The 21,532-nt window shown below is 45.0% G+C and overlaps 1 protein-coding gene and 1 long non-coding RNA gene across 2 annotated transcripts; one reads left to right on the top strand and one right to left on the bottom strand.

Moving 5' to 3' along the window:
* The first annotated feature begins 6,155 nt into the window (after positions 1-6,155).
* On the top strand, positions 6,156-12,403 carry LOC310668015. The gene is made up of 3 exons (XR_014506543.1): positions 6,156-6,235; positions 11,824-11,917; positions 12,326-12,403. It is a non-coding gene; the product is annotated as an uncharacterized lncRNA (long non-coding RNA).
* On the bottom strand, positions 6,234-20,854 carry CHRNA6 (cholinergic receptor nicotinic alpha 6 subunit). The gene is made up of 6 exons (XM_083420239.1): positions 20,410-20,854; positions 16,328-16,467; positions 13,965-14,009; positions 12,677-12,786; positions 11,561-12,548; positions 6,234-6,392 (listed from the first exon to the last, which is right to left on the bottom strand). Exons 1-6 carry the CDS (start codon positions 20,486-20,488, stop codon positions 6,270-6,272), a joined length of 1,485 nt encoding a protein of 494 aa, XP_083276365.1. The 5' UTR covers positions 20,489-20,854; the 3' UTR covers positions 6,234-6,269.
* Positions 20,855-21,532: the final 678 nt, after the last annotated feature.

The raw sequence follows: 21,532 nt of genomic DNA, 5'->3' as shown, positions 1-21,532 counted from the left end.
AAGTAAAAAGTAAAATGTCACAACGTGCTAGAAAACCTATCTGTCCTGTATGTGAGCATAGAACCGCTTTGGATGCTAGATTGTTGTCGCAGGCAAGAATTGTGCACGGGTGTAAACATAATGAATAAAAGCAATAATGACTCATGAGACGGAGAGTGTTGTTTTTGTGTGTCGACAAAGAACTGGTGGTGGTGGTGAAACTTAGCAGTGGGAAAAGGCTGCGGCTGAGTTCTAAAAATAGGTAGAAAGGACATTCCAAGGCAGCCAACTGCTCAGGGCTAATTTTCATATAATTCTTTCCCCCTCTGTCCTTGTGGAGCATCATCATGAGCAGAGTGTGACATTGCCACTTGCCCCACATATGGCCAGTCCCAGGTGCGTGGCTGCTCTCCAGACCATCTTTGCTATTCTCCTTTGATATCTAATGTTCAATTTCAGATGCCGCCTCTAATTTCACAGTGCTTAGAAGAAACTGTGTGCAGAATCCTGGATGAAATATATGCACATCCCGCTTTTCTATGCATTATAATAAGCAAAGGGGCCGACATTTTGTGAAATAACTGTTAGTTGTGAAACAACAACACCCCACACAGTAACATGAAGCATAATAGGCAACAGCAGCAGGGTAAATAAAACATGGCAGCCATCAGTCAGGATGTTACATTGTTGTTGTTGTTGTTTAGTCGTTTAGTCGTTTAGTCGTGTCCGACTCTTCATGACCCCATGGACCAGAGAACGCCAGGCACTCCTGTCCTCCACTGCCACCCACAGTTTGGTCAAACTCATGCTGGTAGCTTCAAAAACACTGTCCAGCCATCTCGTCCTCTGTCGTTCCCTTCTCCTTGTGCCCTCTATCTTTTCCAGCATCAGGGACTTTTCCAGGGAGTCTTCTCTTCTCATGAGGTGGCCAAAGTATTGGAGCCTCAGCTTCAGGATCTGTCCTTCCAGTGAGCACTACCCATACACAAAAGTGTGAACCCTACATTCCAGTAGTCAGGTCCTCAATGGTGTCAACCAATCTTCTCCAACCTCGTGTAGCTCTCTCCCAGCATGCCCAAAGTTCAGGGCTAATGGGAATTGTAGTCTTAAAAATCTGGAGGGTTTCAGGTAGAGGGAAACTTAGGTAGGTGGGCACATGAAACTCCACTGAGATAAATTTAAGGACCTTAAGCTACATTAGTAAAAAGCTTGAGCAGGGCAGGGTTAACTCAAAACAGCCTCTCTGAAACAGCAAAATGGTGTGAAATTCTTCCACAGCATCTTAATTTAATTAAGTCAAATCTCTAAGCAATCAGCAGTGATTTAATTAAAAAGCTGGGGCTGATTAACCAATGATTTGATCTAATTTTATGGTCACAAGACTTGAGATATATTTTTAAGATCATCCATCTTGTGGAATTTCCTCAACAAATCTAAAACTTACAGCAGTTTGACACCTCAGATTGCACACAGTCACTCCTAAAAGAGACAATAGTCTTATGCTTCCGCCTGCTTGAAGTTCATAAAAGGATCCTGCTAGATGTGTAGCATAGATTACACACCTACTGTATGTCACTGAATAAACAGAAGGTTCCACAGTATCTCAGTTACTGCAGCGATTAAGATCCAAGTTTATATCTATGGCCTTTGGAATTCCAGACCTACTGTTCCTCTTCTGCAAAGGGCATCACAGGCCTACAGCTTTAAACTAGGAGCTACATTTAGATTGGCACGATACACTTAGCCACAGCTTCTTCTAAAGAAGCCTGGGAATTATGGGTTCCATCTACACACACAGTGTGATAGAAACCTGAGTTGGGAGAATGGACCTCACCACATCATAAGGCAGGTGGGGGAAACCACATTTTTGAATGCTCCTTAAGAAAAATTTGCTTCCAGCAAAAATAAGTGGCACAGGAGGGGGAGAGAGCTAGGCTGGAAACATTCAGCCATGGGTGTTAATTAGATACTTAATGTAATATATGTGGACTATATATGTGGAAATATGTGGAAGGGCATTCAGAAATAGTGTCTCCTGCATGCAGTCCGCTGTGGTACAGTCCATTCTACCACCTCATAGATCGTTGAGAGTGAGACAGGCAACCCAGGATCCCTAATGGATCATCTTCAGCACCCTCACCAACCTATAATTCCCAGGATTCTTTGGAAGAAGCCGTAACTCAGTGATGAAAAGTAATATAAAACTGTCATGTTGATAGGGTCAAAGCAAGCAGGAATCTGGCTATATTTTTTATATGTTGAAAGGCCAATTTATCTGGGGAGTTTAAATGGAATATCACTAAATTATACAGTCATACCTCGGGATAAATACGCTTCAGGTTGAGCGCATTCGGGTTGCGCTCTGCGGCGACCTGGAAGTAACGGAGCGTGTTACTTCCGGGTTTCACCACTCGCGCATGCGCAGATGGTCAAAATGACATGTGCATGCGCAGAAGCGGCGAAACGCAACCCGTGCATGCGCAGACGTGCTACCGCATCTTATGTTATGTTCAGGATGTGAACGGGGCTCCGGAACGGATCCCGTTCGCATCCCAATGTACCACTGTACTCCAGATTTATAACCAGGGAGTTTCCATGCGGGGGGAAAGCCATATAGAGTGGCTATCACCCATCCTATTATCTGACACAATACAGTGGTGCCCCCCAAGACGAATGCCTCGCAAGACGGAAAACCCGCGAGACGAAAGGGTTTTCCGTTTTGGAGGTGCTTCGCAAAACGAATTTCCTATGGGCTTGCTTCGCAAGACGAAAATGTCTTGCGAGTTCCTGCGGGGTTTTTCCCCTCCCCCCCCTTTTCCCCAAGCCGCTAAACCGCTTAACAGCTGATCCGCTAAGCAGCTTAACAGCTGATCCGCTAAGCCCGCTAAGCCGCTAATAGCGCTAATCCACTAAGCCGCTAATGGGCTTGCTTCGCAAGACAAAAAAAACCGCAAGACGAAGAGACTCGCGGAATGGATTCTTTTTGTCTTGCGAGGCACCACTGTATAGTTTTTCTGATTGAACCAGCAAAACACTGGCTGATTATGAACTAAGGAAAAGTTATCACTCCAGTCCAACTGTGCACAATCCTATAACATCCTTTCCCAACTTGGTGCCCTCCAGATATTTTGGACTACAACTTCCATCAGCCCCAGAAAGCATGGCCTTTTGGGTGCGAATCTCAGCCGTACTTGCATTTTTTAAAAAGTGGTTAGTGTGAATGCGTTCCTAGACTTTTAAAGCAGAAAATGGCACGGTTCTTTTAAATAACGTGAATACTTAATAAACTGCTTTTAATTTTTTTATTTGAAGCTACTTTAAATAAGTGACATATTGTAGAAAAATACAAACATATTCCAAACAAAACAGTAAACACCGAGAATGGAGGAAATCATGAAAGTCAGAACTGCATCGGTCACCATAAACTCAGCACATTGTTAGGCACGTGTAAAACCATTCGTTGTCATATCTAAGTCTGTGCTGGATTGCAGCCACCGTGTGTGTAATATATAGAGAGATGCCTATTGCGTGCTTAATATATTTCAGGTTTCTCCCGCATAAGCAAGTAATGGTACTAGTGTCATTTTAACTACACTGGAAGAATCAGCAGAGTGTAGGATGCAAACCACAACATTGTTCCCTGTCTATTCTCCTTATCAGTCCCCGACGCTAGTCTAGCACAACCATCGTAGGACTTCAGGCATGCACAAGCTACTTCATGTTTTTTCTGGCCCCCACAGGATCTACCAGCTAAAGGTAAAGGGACCCCTGACCATTAGGTCCAGTCGCGGATGACTCTGAGGTTGCGGCGCTCATCTCGCTTTACCGGCAGAGGGAGCTGGTGTACAACTTCCGGGTCATGAGGCCAGCATGACTAAGCCTCTTCTGGCAAACCAGAGCAGCGCACGGAAACGCCGTTTACCTTCCCACCAAAGTGGTACCTATTTATCTACTTGCACTTTGATGTGCTTTCGAACTGCTAGGTTGGCAGGAGCAGGGACCGAGCAGTGGGAGCTCACCCCATCGCGGGGATTCGAACTGCTGACCTTCTGATCAGCAAGCCCTAATCTCTGTGGTTTAACCTGCAGTGTCACCTGCGTCCCTCTCTGCCAGCTAAAGTTAGGTACAAAATAATGACTCAGGGTGGTAGGTGGGGACAGTGGCCATTGCAGAATTACCTACAGGATGATTCTGTTACCTACAGTACCCCATGAGTGGGATAGCCTTCCTATATAATGTATGGAATTAACATCTGAATTACTACACACCAGATAACAGCCATTGTTCTTTCTTTCTTTTGCAAGGTGTGTGTGTGGGGGGAGGGGAGGCAGGGGACACCTTTTTGATGTTGCTTTTTTTTTTTTTAAAAAAATGGGAGTTTCAAAAAAGTTATCAGCCTACTGCAAATCACCCCCCATTCTGCCAGTAGATCCTAATCTACTTTCTGTCTAGTCCTGCTGTACAACATCCTCATGCATATTCCACAAGGATATAGGATAAAGATAGGTCCCTATAGGTGAATCTAGCCATTGACGAAGCTAATGTGGGGCTCCTTTCCCACAGACATATATACATGTAGGAGCTGTTGAAGCAGCCACCTTTTGTTTGCATGCTAAGAGTCGGAAATGATCAATGGTGTTTCCTTTGTGGGAGCTGAGAGTTGCAGATGTTCTTGTAATGGACAGTCTACCTGTTCTGCTTGCGTGTTGCTGGTGGGAAAATAAACTAGCTTGAATTTGGGCACACAAAGAGCAAGGCTGAGTAAGTGAGCTGTGATTTGCAACCATTGGCTGAAGATGAAGGAGCCCTGAGCTGTGCTGCTCTTTGGGGGCTTGCAGGACTAGTGGTTCTGCCGATTGCTTTAGGAGTCTACTTCCTTCCAACACTCTCTCTTTGCATGTTTGCAAATTAGCAGGCTTCTGTAAGTCTTCAGGGCTCTCCTGCCATCAGCAGGAATTTGACTTCATTTTAAAAAAACACCCAACCAAACCCACCTCTTGGAACTCCTAATGCTTGGAGAACTGGAATGAGCCTCCCCCCTTCCCCCCATATGATATAATGGGTATTCAGAAAATATTGGCAAGAGTAATAAATTAGTAAGTTAAAATCCCTTCTGTATATCAAGTTTAACCATAACAAAAAGGAGCACATGGACATACATTTAAGGGAAAGCTCATAAACAGACGTGACTGGTTTTTGCTCTGTGATTATAATTCGCATCCGAGGAATCATGCCATTAGTGCATCTCAGAATCCTGTTAGGCCAGTCAGAAGCATTTTGCAATGTTTACAAACACAGAAGAACGTGATTCCAAAACTGTCAACAGTCACAAACAATTAATATTGTGTGGGTAGCTTCCTTAGGCTGACTAGCACACTTTATTTTATTTTGTTAGGACTCCTCCATATTTCCTCTTGTCCCACTGCTTTCCCCTGGGGCAGGGAAACTGCTCTTTAGCGCTCAATCAGAGCAAACAGCAATTTGGGTTTTCTCCAGATTGCCATTTGTTCCAATCTATCACTGAAGGGCAGTTCTTCCTTTGGAAAGGAGGGGGTCAACTGGCACAAGTGGAAGTGCAGATGAGCTCTCACTTGGAGGATGGATGACACATCTCCAATGGATTCTCTTTGTAAAATGCCTGCAAATGTGGAAATAGGATGGCTGGAACATTTCCTCCTAATCGTATAACCATGCTTGCTCAAGCTGGTTCTTCTCTGGCTCACCTTGAACTAGTTTCTTCAAAGAAATAATATTTCTTCAAAGAAATAAGAGCCTACAAATGAGCCACTTAAAAAAAAATCTACTCTACTTTTTATTAGAGATGAGAATGAGGCATGTTGCCTAATTACATTGTGTGGACCAACTCTGTCCAATAATTTTCAAACAGGGTTCCCTGGAAGCTTACCAGGAACCCTTCGTTCCTAGTGTAGAAGCAATGTGCAGCCAAAGTGGAGCAGTTGATGTGCTCCAGAACATACTTCTTGTTCACCAGTGGAGAATGCTGAGCTGGCCAATAAGCCCACTCAGTGCTCAATGGTTATGAATGAGCTGCACACTCTAGAATCATTTACAACAAGTCAGGGTTCCATAGCAGATGTGCAAAGCTTCCTCAGTGAGCAAGCCCATGTGGACAAGGTTCCCTGAGGGTGGAAAATGTGAAAGCCAATAGAAATAAAGAAGAAAGCACTGCTCTTTTGACCTGAGGTGAAAGCAGACATTCTACTGCAGGCGGACGACTTGAATATAAAACTGAAAGGTACACGTAGAGCAAAACTTGAACAGTCAGTGAATTATGTGTCTGCTATCAGGGGCTGTAGGAATAATCCTGCAGTCCCAAATACACAGAGAATTATGAACACCCACAGGAACACTCTGTCAATTACCATGGCAACGTATTTCCAGTCATCTTCCACCTGTAAACACACAAGAAGACATATCATATTTAATGTGCCAGGTTTAGACACAATTCAACTTTTCCCAGGTAATAAAACATTATCAGCTTGAGGTTCCGCTGAAAGAACTGTTTCGCCCATTCAATTGTGACATTTTCCAGCTTTTGTCTTATGAAGATGCACATGAAACTGGAGCATTGTGAAGCGCTGACATGTCCTAGTATCGCTGAATTCAAGAAGCTTAGCCGAAACCATGCTGACTTCAGGACCAATGCTATGCCCATTTTGGAATAATTGTATTAGGATACTTTCTTTAAGGCAAGCATCAGACATCTTCCATCTTCAGCTGTTTTAGACCAGCAGAGAGAAAGTGTGCATGATTTAGAGGTCCAAACAAAGCTGAACAGCAATGTCCTTTTCAGGAAGCCTTCCCCAACCTGGTGCCTTCCAGATGTTTTGGACTACAACTTTCCTCAGCCCCAGCCGACACAGCTGTGGCTGATGGGAACAAAACATCTGGAGAGCACCACATTGGCAAAGGGTGTATTAGAGGATTGTGAACCATGTTTTGGAGCCCTGGACTTATACATAAATGACATTCTCTTTAAACCTGATTGCCACTAGTTATACTGGAGAGCCACCTGGATGAAGAATGCTAAATGCACACAAAACCAGGACCTTCACGACTAATTAATTTATTGTGGCATCAGAGTGACAACTGAGTGAGATGCTTTAATGCTTCCTGCTAAGTCCACTAAGACCCACACTCATATTTGGTAATGACAGCTGGGAATACAGATGAAATCACTCAAAGGTCTATGTTTGGGACCCAGGCCTCCATTTGCTCATAAAATGTCTGCCTGTTATCTTGTTCCCAGGGCTACCAGTAATGTCAATTTCCCTCTTCCAGGAAGTACAGCTACTGTTCCCTTTTTATTACAGTGCACTCTTCAAAGAGCTCAGTGGAAAGAGCAAGATGGAAGATGGCCATCCTCTCCCTGCATTAGGAAGCTTTCCAGTAATTCCACTACAGGCAAAGACCCCAAACTGGCTGGGACCCTACGCTGTAGCTTACTTAGCATAATGGTTAATCCAGGCTTGGCCCCAAAGCTCCAGTTCAACCCTATGTTTGTCTTTTGGCTCCCTTTCAAGACAGCTCCTTTGTTCCCTTGCATCAGCACAGCTCTACAGAATTCAATAGGGCTGCATTGATTGACCACCACCCTGGGATGAGGGCCTCCATTTCTGTAGAACTTCTAAGTGCATATTCAGTGTCTTCATGCCAAAGAAAATGCTACCCTGCTTAGCATGAAATATTTATCCATTTAAATACGCAAACCTATTAGCATAATTGCTGAGTCCCATTTTTAAAAGCTGTTGCTCCCGTTTGTTTACTTACAGAGATGGCCCCACAAAACTAGCAGCAAAATGCCCACCCAATGATAAGAAGGAGTTTTGCTGGTTGCTGCTTATCACTAGCTGCCCATCTTCACACCTGATCCTTTGCTTCCAGGATGGCCAGTGTATAGGGATTGGCAATGCCAGAGACCTGCTGAAACCCATTCCTGGCAGTGGGTTGACTGCTTAATCCCAGAGCTTCCTAGCCCTGCTACTCCACCTTCTTGCTGCTTCTGCTTGTTCACCTGCCCGCTCAAAGTGAACAAGCAGTGAGAGGATAGAGGAGGAGGAGAAGGAGCCACTGCAAGCTTTTTCCTTTCCCTCTGGAAAGTGGTACAAACTGGTCCTAGAGGGAGAGGCAAGTGACAGGGCAGTGGAAAGAGTGCCAAGGAAGTGGAGAGCTCCCAAGGACGGAATTTATTGAGGACACTTTGCCCAAGGACCCGAGAACCTGAAATGGGCACTTCTTCTAGACCTGCTAAACACTGCAGTCTTCCCCCCCTGTCATTAGTATTGGGTTTGTGATTGCTAGACATACAAATAGGTATGAGATGAAGCTGGAGATTGGTACAATGGTTGCTGATGTCAAAAAGGCACTGTTTTTCCCCCACTTCAAGCCTGGCAAAGTGGCATTATCCCAGTATGCAGGTAACTACATACTGGGGCAAAACGTTGCAAGCTTGCCAAATGCAGTCAGTGGACAGTGCCTCTCCTGCTAGCGCTGGAAGAGCGGTGCAGGAGGAGTAGGTGGGCCGACGGAGAGTCTTGCAACTATTTAATAAGACTATTTAATAATTTGTTAATAGTTATGCCCATATGGAACAGGGAAGAGGCAGAGGGACAGATGCAGAGTGTCTGGGGCAACCTGGTCAGATGGGTGGGGTATAAATAATAAAATGATGATGATGATGATGATGATGATGATGATGATGGAATAGGACGTCCCTATTTTCATCAGAGAAATATTGGAGGTTATGAGGCAGGTCTGGGAAAAGACTCATATTTGAACCCTTGGAGAACTGCTGCCAGTCAACATAGATAATATTGACCTAGACAGGGGTCAGCAAACTTTTTCAGCAGGGGGCTGGTCCACTGTCCATCAGACCTTGTGGGGGGCCGGACTATATTTTGGAAAAAAATAATAATGAAACAATTTCCTATGCCCCACAAATAACCCAGAGATGCATTTTAAATAAAAGGACACATTCTACTCTTAAAAAAACACGCTGATTCCCATACTGTCCACGGGCCAGTTTTAGAAGGCGATTGGGCTGGATCTGGCCCCCGGGCCTTAGTTTGCCTAGTCCTAGATGGACCAATGGCCTGACTTGGTATTGTTCCCAGGCTATTCCCCCCCCTCTCTTCAACAGATCCCTCTTCAATACAGTACAACAGGGGTTGCCAACCTTTCTGGGCCTGTGGCCCGTTTGCAAAACCAGAGAGAGACTATTGTGGGTACCACACACATGCTGCAATCAAGCACACAACACAGCCTATTCTATTGGTACTAACAGAATGCTTCTTCAACCTAATTTCAGTGGGGAGAGGGGGCCCTGTGTTAGGGAGACCACAAGAGCCCTGAGGACCAGAGAGTCCAGGGGTGAAGGCTGAAGGAAAAGGGAACATGTTCGCACTTGCATTAGATGCTTTTTCCTTTCTAAAATGGAAAAGCTTTCCTGGTATGGATAACTATTGCAGTGCTGCCCACATAAAATCACAGGCTTGTTCCCTGAGGTGCAGTCTTCATTTCTGCTGAAACCATAGGGAGCTTTCTTCCCTCAACAGCTCCCATAGCAATTACATTATTTACATTACAACAGCTGTTCAAGGATCCTACTGAGATTAACATCCCCGTTGTGCTGCCACGTTCTCAGAAAGACGCCAAACGCCAAAATGCTTCTAGCCTAAGTACACAAGACAGATGGGATCTGGGGAAGGTGGGAGATAGAAGCACCTTCATATTATAGCAAGGGCTCTGAAGTAAAATAAATGGCGGCGGCAGTTCTTAGACACTGGAAGACTACTGTTATGACATGAGCCTGGACATCAGCGACAGCCAGGACTCTGAGGAAGAAGGGGAAGGGCTGTAGTTCAGTCACGGCACGTCTGCTTGTCATACAGAAGGTCCCAGGGTCAACCCGCAGCATGAACAGGTAGCACACCCTCCAAGTGTCCTTATTTTCCAGGGACAGTCCCAGATTTACAGAAGCTATCCTGGTTTCTGATTTGATCCTGGAATGTCCCGCTTTCCCTTGGGACGTCCCTATTTTCATTGGAGAAATGTTGGAGGGTATTGAGTTAAGTGAGTCCCAAGCCAAGGAGATAAGTAACTATACAACCTTTAGAAGACATCTGAAGGCAGCCCTGTAGAGGGAAGCTTTTTGTAATGTTTAATGTTTTATTATGTCTTTATGTATGTTGGAAGCCATCCAGAGTGTCTGGGGCAACCTGGTCAGATGGGTGGGGTATTGATGATGATGATGATGATGATGATGATGATAACAATAATGGAACAGGACGTCCCTATTTTCATCAGAGAAATGTTGGAGGTTATGAGGTAGGTCTGGGAAAAGACTCATATCTGAACCCTTGGAGAACTCTGCTACCAGTCAACATAGATAATATTGACCTAGATGGACCAATGGCCTGACTTGGTATTGTTCCCAGGATTCTCTCTCTCTCTCTCTCTCTGTGTGTGTGTGTGTATGCGTGTGTGTGTGTGTACACAACCTCCATCAGCTTTATTTAAGTCCCTCTGCTAACAGGCATTAGCCAGCTTCCCATGTTCCTAAGAATCAACTGGATCAGGTACACCACTGGTGCAAACTGTGGAGGTGCTCTAAATTCAGGACTAGGCCCCAGCGCCCAGCCAGAGTCTGTCAGTCAGGTGCCCCTTAGACCAGGGGCCCCTGATTGAGAATCCCCAGAGACAGCACCCCTTAAACCGCATTCCGCTGAGGAACTACCCTTTCTGCTGACATCGGTGCCTGCTCGCCAGTGTGACACTGGGCATGTACCCATTTAGAAATGCTTCCCCTCTCTTCTGGAGTTCTACAGAGCTACACTGGAGTTCAGAAGGAGCTGCTTTTCATTTCAGGGAGTGTCACTGTTTGTTCTGGAAAAAGGCCTTCACCATTTTCCTTACTGACGCCCTGAGAACTTACATGGCACCAGGGCTAGCACCAACCAAGGTCTTGAGCCTTCTGCCATTGTTTGTGTTATGCACCAAATTTATTGATGATGATGATGATGATAACAATAATAATTTATTTATACACCACCCATCTGGGTGGCTGCCAACAGAATATTAAAAACGCAATAAAATATCAAACATTAAAAACTTCCCTAAATAGGGTTGCCTTCAGATGACCTCAAAAAGTCAGATAGTTGTTTATTTCCTTGACATCTGATGGGAGGGCGTTCCACAGGGTGGGCGCCTCTACTGAGAAGGCCCTCTGCCTGGTTCCCTGTGACCTCACTTGTTGCAGTGAGGGAACCACCAGAAGGCCCTCAGAGCTGGACCTCAATGTCCAGGCTGAATGATGGGGGTGGAGACACTCCTTCAGGTATACTGAGGACTTTTGAGGACTTTTGACCAATACCAGGTGCCATCCAGCTGTTGTTGGACTATAACTCCCATCAAACACAGCCACCCCAGCTGATGGTCAAGCATGATGGAAGTTATAGTTATAGCAACAGCTGGAGGGTACTGTGTTGGGGAAGGTCGACCTCAATAACTCAGCTGCTGGTTCTCAGATACAAATTCATTCTCAAGACAAAAGAACGCTTACCTCTTTGGTCTCATTCTGACTCCTCATGTTTTCTGCGATGAACTGGACACTGCTAATTACTTCTTTGACCTCAGGGGAGTATTCTGCTTGCTCAGCCCCCCATTTAGCCGACTGGTGGCTTGGTCTCCTTTTCTTACCCGTGGACGGTTCGCTGGGTTTGTCGCAGTGGCAGCATCTGTGCTCGCCATAGACTTTTGCTTCCCCTGGGTCATCAGCCTTTTGCTTGCTGGATTTAGCGGCACCATTTTTCTTGGTTTTCTTAGGCTGGGCTTCAATGTGTTTCTGAATGGGTCTCTTCATCATCAGGACTTTGGGCAGGAGACGGAGGAAAACGGTTTTCACCCACTTGGGCATCGTGTGAGTCATCGGAGTCCTGTAGTGGATGTTCAGTACAAAGACCGTGACGACGATAGAGAGAGTCACAAATATCATGGTGAACAGCAGGTATTCTCCTACCAGAGGGATTACCAGAGAGGTAGAGGGGATTGTTTCTGTGATTACCAACAGGAACACGGTCAAAGAAAGTAGGACAGAGATGCAAAGGGTCACTTTCTCTCCACAGTCAGATGGAAGGTAGAAAACCAGTACAGTCAGGAATGAAATGAATAGGCAGGGGATGATCAGATTAATGGTGTAGAACATGGGCAGCCTTCGGATATAAAACGAGTAGGTGATGTCGGTGTAGATCTCCTCACAGCAGTTGTACTTGATATCGTGTTTATAGCCAGAAGCGTCAACTATTTCCCATTCGTTATTCTCCCAAAGGTCGTTCATATCCACTTTGGAGCCAACAATTAGAAGGTCAATTTTAGCTTTGTCGTAAGTCCACGACCCAAATTTCAGGGAGCAGTTTTGGTGATCGAAGGGGAAGAAGGTAATATCCATGGGGCAGGAGCTTTTAAAGATGGCGGGTGGCGTCCATGTGATGGTACCATCATATTTGAGAAGAGCTTTGGTCCGCCCTTCGACCTGGAAATCTCCAACGGCACTGGAAATGCAAACACAAGGCAGTCTTAAGTTGTACCATGCAATATTAATACAGAAGGATTTGGTTTGGTTTTGATTATATATATATATATTAAAAGCTGTAAAATGTTGAGGAACTAGAGTTCATACTTGTTGTATAACACAATATCAGGTTTCCATATTTTATCTGTTGGCACACGGATAAACTCAATCCCTTCATATTCCATTGGATTCCACCGCAGTTTGTAGTCGTTCCAAATCTAAAAGAGAGAAAAAACTAGTTTTTGGATCCTAGAAAATTCACCCTTCACCTGCAGCTTGATTTTCAGGGCTTTTGTAGATATTTCTTCCTTCACCCAAAGCCTCTTTGTTTAGCAAGAGTGGATTTTGGGCATGCTGGCTATATCTGAGATTGGATTTTGGGCATGCTGGCTATGTTTGAGATTGGATTTTGGGCATGATGGCTATGTTCTACCTCCACTGTCTCTGAATGCCATTTGCCGGGAATCACAGGTGGGCCAAGTGCTGCTGCACTTAGGTCCTGCTTTCGGTATCCCCACAGGCATCTGGTTGGCCACTTTGAGAACAAGATGCTGGACTTGATGAGCTAGTGGCCTGTTGCAGCAAGCTCTTCTTCTGCTCAAACACCACTTGAACATGAATGTCACTGTGTTGCCTTAGAAAACAGTGTTAGACATCCAGACAGAGGGCCTTCCTGGCAGTGGCGCCCGCCCTGTGGAACACGCACCCATCAGATGTCAAGGAAATAAACAACTATCAGACTTTTAGAAGACATCTGAAGGCAACCCTGTTTAGGGAAGTTTTTAATGTTTGAAGTTTTATCATATTTTTAATATTCTGTTGAGAGCCGCCCAAAGTGGCTGGGGAAACCCAGCCAGATGGGCGGGGTGTAAACAATAAATTATATTATTATTGTTATGAAGATATAATAGAATAACTTCATATATTTTTATTTAGTTTTATTCTATTTTAATAATTTATATACCACTTTATATCATAGTGTCCAAGCAGTATACAACAAGGATATACCATACATAATAAAATCAGTTAATAATAATAATGATAATAATAATAATAATAATAATAATAATAATAATAATAATAATAATTTATTTGATTAATATACAGCTCTTTATCATAAGAACTCAGGGTGGCTCACAGACTGTATTTCAAATTTTTGTAACTCATACTGGGACCCTTGGGTGTAGGACAGATAATAAACCAAAATAATAGTGATAATAATAAACACCACAGTAATCCATGAGTGGCAATACTATGGATGTTGTGACAGCAAGATCCCCCCTCACAATAGATTCCTGCTTCCTCATCCCAGGAACTGTTTTGGAGCCATCCCAACCATAACTTGGAAGCCCAGCACTATTGTGAAATACACCCTAGCGCACAAATATCCACTTACATGTCTCAGCCATAGATTGGTTTCCATAATCTGATTGACTTCATCCTAGAGACAGAAGAGGGCAAATGATTTACTCCTACAGTTGTGCCATGGGACTGCTTCACACAGTCCCTTAGGGTGCAGACGGAGGTATGGGAAGCAATCTCAGAGGCTTCCATGCACCCTCCTGATTGCAGGCAGGAGAGATCAGGCACATTTGTGGAGGGTAGGTCTATTATCAAGAAGAAGAGCTTGGACTTGATATCCCACCTTTCACTCCCCTTAAGGAGTCTCAAAGCGGCTAACATTCTCCTTTCCCTTCCTCCCCCACAACAAACACTCTGTGAGGTGAGTGGGGCTGAGAGACTTCAAAGAAGTGTGACTGGCCCAAGGTCACCCAGCAGCTACATGTGGAGGAGCGGGGAATCGAACCCGGTTCACCAGATTACGAGTCCACCGCTCTTAACCACTACACCATCATTAGCCATGCCATTTTCAGAGGCAATATATCTCTAAACTCTGGGTACCCACAAAGTTTTTCTGTTGCCTTCAGGTCATGCCTGGGAACTGGCAAAGGTATCTGGCTAGTTACTGTTGGATGCAGGATGTAGGACTAGGCAGACTTCTGGATTGATCCAGCAAGGCAGGTGTTATGCTCTTAACATGTATGATAACCTCCTCCTTTTCTGTATCTGTCAAGATCCTGAGTCAGGTGTAGGTCAGCGATAAAAAAGGTGGTGTCACTGAAGTTAACTATTCAAAGAAAACAAAGGCAGTGCAAGCCTACTGATCCCATCAACTCTTCCAAGTAGGTCTTGCCCACAATGAGGCAATTGCGAGGACTGAAGGTCTGCCTCTTCAGGGTCTGTCCCCTCAGCAGTCATAGACTGCATATGCATGCAACCAATCTCTCCTCTGCTCTTTTAGGCTTGCCATACAGTGGTACCTCGGGTTACATATGCTTCAGGTTACAGACTCCGCTAACCCAGAAATATTACCTCGGGTTAAGAACTTTGCTTCAGGATGAGAACAAAAATCGAGCAGCGGCGGCGCGACGGCAGCAGGAGGCCCCATTAGCTAAAGTGGTGCTTCAGGTTAAGAACCGTTTCAGTTTAAGAACGGACCTCCGGAACGAATTAAGTACTTAACCCGAGGTACCACTGTATTTCAAAAAGTGAAAATCAATACACAAAAGTTGTTGAGCCTTTTTGGCAAAATTGCAAATAAATAAATAAATGCGTTTTTGAGCTATTTTTAAAGAAAATCAGCAAAAACAACACTGCCAACATGGGTTGACATACGTCCAGATTTTCCCGGACATTTTCCCGATTTCCACTCGGACACTGCTTCCGATTGCGGTATTCCGGGTATGTCTGGGAAAATCTGGATGTATGGCAACCATACCTCTTTTTGTTTCCCTTGTGTGTTCTGGGAGACCAGGGGGTGGGAGGGGAACTGACCACAGCAGGAGGAGGAGATTCTCAGGATTCAGCAGCCGGCCTCATTTCTGTCTCCCGGCCCTCCTCCTTCTCTCCAGGATGATTTTAATGATTTCTATGCAATTCTACACACACCAAGCAAAACTAGGCCACCCAGAGTGGCTGGGGAAAGCTAGCCAGATGGGCGGGGTATAAATGAAAAAATAAATCTATTACTAAGCTATATTAATTTAAGCAAAATATATTTGGAATTCCCAAATCATGCTACAACTTTTTAGCACCCCTCATTTTTGAAAGTTGAAAAATTCAACTGATCCATTGCACACATGGAGCACTTTGTGAACCACAAAGATGGGAATGGATAAAATTCTCAAGCACACTGAGCACTACACATCCAGGGTTTTCATCTACCGTATTTTTCGCTCTATAAGACGCACTTTTCCCCTCCTAAAAAGTAAGGGGAAATGTGTGTGCGTCTTGTGGAGCGAGTCCAGGCTCCATGGCTTCAGCGAAAGCAATGCAAAGCCTTCGGAGTGCAGCGGGAGCGCTCCCACTGTGCTCTGGAGGCTTCGTGTTGCTTTCGCTGAAGCCAGGAGAGCAAGAGGGATCGATCCCTTTTGCTCTCCTGGCTTCGCTTCGCTGGAGAGCCGCTGCGCTGCTTTCCCTCTCTGTGCAGCGCCCCTTCTGTGAAGTGGGAGGAGAAGCAGACCCCCTTCCATTTCTCCTCCCGCTTTGCTGGAGAAGCGCTGAGCAGAGAGGGAGAGAACATTTTTTTTCTTGTTCTCCTCCTCTAAAGCTAGGTGTGTCTTATGGTCGGGTGTGTCATATAGAGCAAAAAATACGGTATGTGCTGGAGCCCCTGGGTAAGGGTGAGTCTTCTATGACCAGGAGGTTTGGATTGCATAGCACCTAACTATCTGGCCGGCACTGCGCATTGAGCCTTACCACATTTGCAAGCTGTGTAATTGCCACTTCAAAATACACTGTAACTGGATCTGACACGTTTTCCACAGGTCTGATGTACTGGTTGTAACGGGAGAAGAGTTTGTGAAACAGCCTTTCTTCAGATTTGCATGCCAAGCCATCTAGGGAAGAAAAGGAAATAGCAGAAGGAAGAAGTCACTGAACACAGGGCAAGAAAGTGGAATAATAATAATAATAAAAGATAAGCCTCCAGACATTTGAATATTCATTCATACCCTTTAAAGGTTTTAATCACATCACAATACCAACTGCTGCATGCTGAATTAATGCCTGATAAGCCACTGAATTATTCTACAGCAGAGAGATTTGGTCCTGGCGAGCACCTGTCTCTCTCACACAAACACAACTGGATTCATGGCAACAGGGCTGGCCAAGGATTCTTACGTGTGACAGTATCACGATCGATAACACTGGCAACACAATGGGCGTGGTTGGCTAAACTGTGGCCTGGGGTCAGGATCGGATTTAGGTTTGATGAGGCCCTAAGCTACTGAAGGTAATGGGGCCCTTTATATGTCCAGCTGTCCTTTCTCAACAACAAATTGTCACTGTTTTTGTGTTGAATACATGTTATATAGTAATTTATGGACGTAATAGGTATCTAAAGCCTTTTGCACATAACAAAATATGTATTTTATCAAAGTAATTGATATAGAGGGACACAGGTGGCACTGTGGGTTAAACCACAGAGCCTAGGGCTTGCCGATCAAAAGGTCGTCAGTTCAAATCCCCACGACGGGGTGAGCTCCCGTTGCTCAGTCCCTGCTCCTGCCCACCTAGTAGTTCGAAAGCACGTCAAAGTGCAAGTAGATAAATAGGTACCACTCCGGCGGGAAGGTAAACGGAGTTTCCGTGCGCTGCTCTGGTTTGCCAGAAGCGGCTTAGTCATGCTGGCCACATGACCCGGAAGCTGTACGCCGGTTCCCTCATCCAATAAAGCAAGATGAGTGCCGCAACCCCAGAGTCGGTCACAACTGGACCTAATGGTCAGGTGTCCCTTTACCTTTACTTTTAATTGATATAGAAATGAGCAAACCAGTGATACTTTATGGAGCAGGCTAGCAGGCAGGGCCCATTACCTATATCATAGGAGCCTACACAACACAAAACACTGTTGCTCTATGTAGGTTTTATTTTATTTGTTTTTATCTTATATTTTGGAAATGTACATCCGGTTTTTTTCTTTAATTTTTTGGGGGGCTCCCAAGAGAGTGGGGCCCTAAGCTATAGCTTGTTTAGCTTATACGTAAATCCGGCACTGCCCGGGGTTCACACATGCCTATGGATTACTCAGAAGCGGTATCATCCGATGATGTTGCATGTTGGGTGGTTTTGTTTGTTTGGAGAGATGGTAGGCAAACTGTCCTGGATAGGTTTGCATTCCTTCTCATGGATCAGTGTCAGTCTGGGAGCGCACATCGATCCAGCCTTATCCTTAAAGCCCTGCATGCCTCAAGGCCTGTGTAACTGAAGGAACACCTCCTTCACTTGCAAATGGGAGAGCCAACTGCTCTACTGGCACTGGCTCCTGTGCTTTTATCAGGAATATTATTTATTGACCATTTGGCATGTGAAGGGAGAAATACAAGCTGCAGAGGAATTACTGGGCTAGCCTGTACAAAATGACTTGGCCAAGCTAGGGCCATTAAGGAACAATACAGGGCTATTGAGAGCCATTGGCAATGCAAGAGAACTGCCCTTCCCCTTTGCCATGAAGTGTGAGCAGAGACTGGGGGTTTGGAAGGTTGCCAAGGTAACTGGGTGTGAGGTGACAGGAAAAGAGAGTCTTGAGCAAGAGTTGTTGGGAGGAAGAAGAAGGAAGAAGGACTGGGATCCATCTTGGGCAGGCTGGCTGAAGGCTGGCTGGGAGAGATTCCTTGGACTCTATGGCTACAGGGCTGTGTGGTACAAGTCCCTCTTGAAATGACCATGCTGTAAGATCCGGACTCCCTCCATGCAGACTGAAGGTGCAAATTGGTGAATAAACCATACTTCTTAAAGCTACGGCAGCCTCCACCATGTCTCAGTTTTCCAAAGGACCACAGACCTTGAGTGAATGCCTGGAACCCCATGGGCTCTTGCCACTGTTTGGCAGAGAGAGAGGGGGAGGCACCCAACTTTTGTAACATTATTTATTTGGGAAACACCCACCCCACCTTTCCATTTAGGAAAAAAACAACCCCAAGAGGCAGCTATCATCATATTAGCAAGTGAGACTGTAACTTTATTCAGATGTTATATGAACGCATGGAGAGGGAGAGTAAGGATGCTTGTACCTGGCCTCTGTGTAAGTCCTTAGAAGGTCTGAAAGTGCTTCTGCACCTATAACTGTATGCATTGAAGTTAGGTGCCCATATAATGCTGCCTCACTGCCCCTCAGCATGTTAACAGCATATCTGAAAAGGGTTAATGCCTATCTCCATGCTGAGAAAAGCTTCACCTGCTGGTTTATGTACATTATGGTACTTTGGAAGACACAGGAGCAGGCCAAATATTTTGGGGGTCAATTGGCAAGTACAGTCATACCTCGGGTTGCGAACGTGACCCGTACGGGAGGCGCGTTCGCAACCCGCAGCATTAGCAGCCTGAATCGCTGCGTCTGCACACACACGTGATGCGAGTCGGCGCTTCTGCGCATGCATGTGATGCCATTTGGTGCTTCTGCGCATGTGCAAGCACTGAAACTCGGATGTAACCCGTTCTGGTACTTCTGGGTTCAGCACGGTCCGCAACCTGAAAACGCACAATCCACAGCGTTCGTAACCCGAGGTATGACTGTATAGTCTGGAGAAGAAGCTGCTGTTAAAGGCAAACAACATTTTCTTGAGAGGGTGGTGAGAATGCTGACAACTCAACTTCTTGAGTCTCAGCCTCTGCAGCAAAAAAAAAAAGTTTGGGAATTGCTGGCTAACAAGCATGAGCTGTAAGTGGGTTTGCTGACATTTCAGTGTTGCTTTAAAAAAAACCAGTCTTGATCCTAAGTTTTCAACAGCAGCCTGACTTGATCAAATTAAGCAGGCAAAGTCTTTTCCATTACCCATTTCATTGCCAGGTTAATTTTTGTGCACATTGCTGTTTTTGTTAAAGGCAGAGAAGCAAGATCGGGCCACCCTAACTGTGAGAACGGCATTGATCTTCGTCTTAAATTCAGCCTCAAAAAGAGGGCCTTGCATGTTTTGGCAAGCATGACTCGACAACAGTTTGCGAAGAAACTGTAGCACTTTGGTATGAGAATCCGTCTGGTTTTTTTCTTGGTCCTTGTCCTCCCCTTTCTCTTGCCAGGTGGCCCCAATCCACAAAGTGCCATTTGCAGTCAGATGCCACGCAGCCTTGCTCAAAGGTAAGTTCTGCTGAGTTTAATAGGGTTTACTCTCAAGGAGCTGTGCATAGGCTTGCACCTCTCTAGCAGCAGCTTAGTGGTTAGAACATCTGGTTTGTGTGTAGAAGGTCAGGGTTCAACCCCTACCATCTTCCGGCAGTGTCCCCTCAGTGAAACACTGGAGAGCTGCTGCCAGCCAGTGCTGGCAATACTGAACTAAATGAACAAACGATTAGATTCCTATGTTCAGTCTGTGTGGAAGAAACAGAGGCCAAGAATCCCTCCCAAAACAAAACCACTTCGTCTTTTGAAATAGCCACTTGTGTTTGGTGTTTTGCGACAGAATCCCTGCCTAACCCTCACAGGGTTGTTGTGAAGATAAAAGAGTGTGTACCCCACCTTGAAGAAAAGATGGAGGTAGAAATGTAACAATGAATAACAAATAGACAAACTTATTTCCAGATAGATACATCTCCCCCACTTCAATTAAACTAGATTATAGAATATAGAAACCTCATATTTTGCATTCATAAACACAGCTGCCTCTTTAACCAAGTATTTGGGTCACCTACCTTGCATTCCAAATAATAAAAAGCACGCATACAACAATCTTTTCTTTTGAGCTGGATTCAAAAGGATTAAATACCAGCATTATAAATGTCTAAAGAGAAATATAGGGCAGGCTGGGGGGTGAGGAGAGAGACACAAGATAAAAGCAACTTACCTTGAAGGAGGATGAATAACACGTTTGCCCACAGATAGAAAGTGAAATAAAGAAACCCCAAGCATTTCTGAGAAAGCATTGTCCGACCAGCACAGATGCTCTTTCTTCCAAGAGAGGAAAGAAAGAAAGAAGAAGATGATGGGGAGGTGGATAAGTCCCTCAGATCTTGAGTGCTGCAATAAGTAGTTCAGTTTAGCACCCCAAGCTGCAGCCATACACAGACGATGGTTTTAAATAAACGTGCCATCCTTTGAGAGAGGGAGGGAATAATCTTCCATAGAAGGAAGAGTTTTACTGCCTGCTCTTTAAGAGGAGACAACACTGACGGACATCAGGTGACTCCTCACATTTCACAAAAGTGTGTGTGTGTGTGTGTGTGTGTGAATGAGAGAGAGAGAGAGAGAGGACTGCACAGCAGAGACTGGCTGCATAGTGCAGAAGGCAGTTCCCAAGTACGGCTCGGAGACTTGTGCAGTGCTGCAGTGTTGATCTGACTCAGGAATCTACCTTTTAAAACTCCCCGGTGTTTCATTTTGGCTGCGGAGATATGGTGGGCAGCGTGTGGCTCAAACCAGGTTGCCAACTTTAGCGCTGGCTCACTTTCCGTGCTGATGCAGATGTGGCAGGCAGAAATGGAAGCAAGGGTAGCTTTTCCCAACAGGGAGATTGAGGGGATGGAGAAAAGCTACACCTGCTTCTATTTCTGCCCATCATGTTTCTGATTTCATTCTGCTTTATATATTTTATTTTTTTGTAATGGCTTTGGCTATTTTGTCAAATATTTGTACAATTCCTACACCTGCTTAATTTCTGCATACTGGGTGGGTGTTTTAAAAGGTGGCAGCCATGCACCCAGCACCTTTGTGGGGGTCATCTATTTTTCATTTGTTACGTTGGTGCTGTTTTTATCATATTGTTAATATTTGGTCCGGTTCCCACCAATAATACCCTGGCTGGATGAGTTTCATGAGAGCTCAGTTTGTATAGCGGCTCAGAGCCGGAAGTCTCTCATTCAAAAGTCACTCCCATGACAAACTCAATGAATGGCTTTAGGTTGCATCTGTTTCCAGAAACTATGTATACATATGAATGTGCATAGGTGAGGGATTTGATGTTGTAGATG

Source organism: Podarcis tiliguerta, assembly GCF_965153285.1.
Source record: "Podarcis tiliguerta genome assembly, chromosome: 17".
Lineage (NCBI taxonomy): Eukaryota > Metazoa > Chordata > Lepidosauria > Squamata > Lacertidae > Podarcis > Podarcis tiliguerta.
Note: the sequence above shows the minus strand (reverse complement) of the source record. Positions and strands in the feature narration are given on the sequence as shown.

Coding starts and splice junctions, on each gene's coding strand:
- CHRNA6 (XM_083420239.1), bottom strand. CDS start 20,488: ATGCTTTCTCAGAAATGCTTGGGGTTTCTTTATTTCACTTTCTATCTG. Junction 12,787..13,964: donor CCAATCTATGGCTGAGACAT/GTAAGTGGATAT, acceptor TCTCTCTTTTAG/ATTTGGAACGACTACAAACT. Junction 6,393..11,560: donor GTCAGAATGAGACCAAAGAG/GTAAGCGTTCTT, acceptor GTGTGTTTACAG/GTGGAAGATGACTGGAAATA.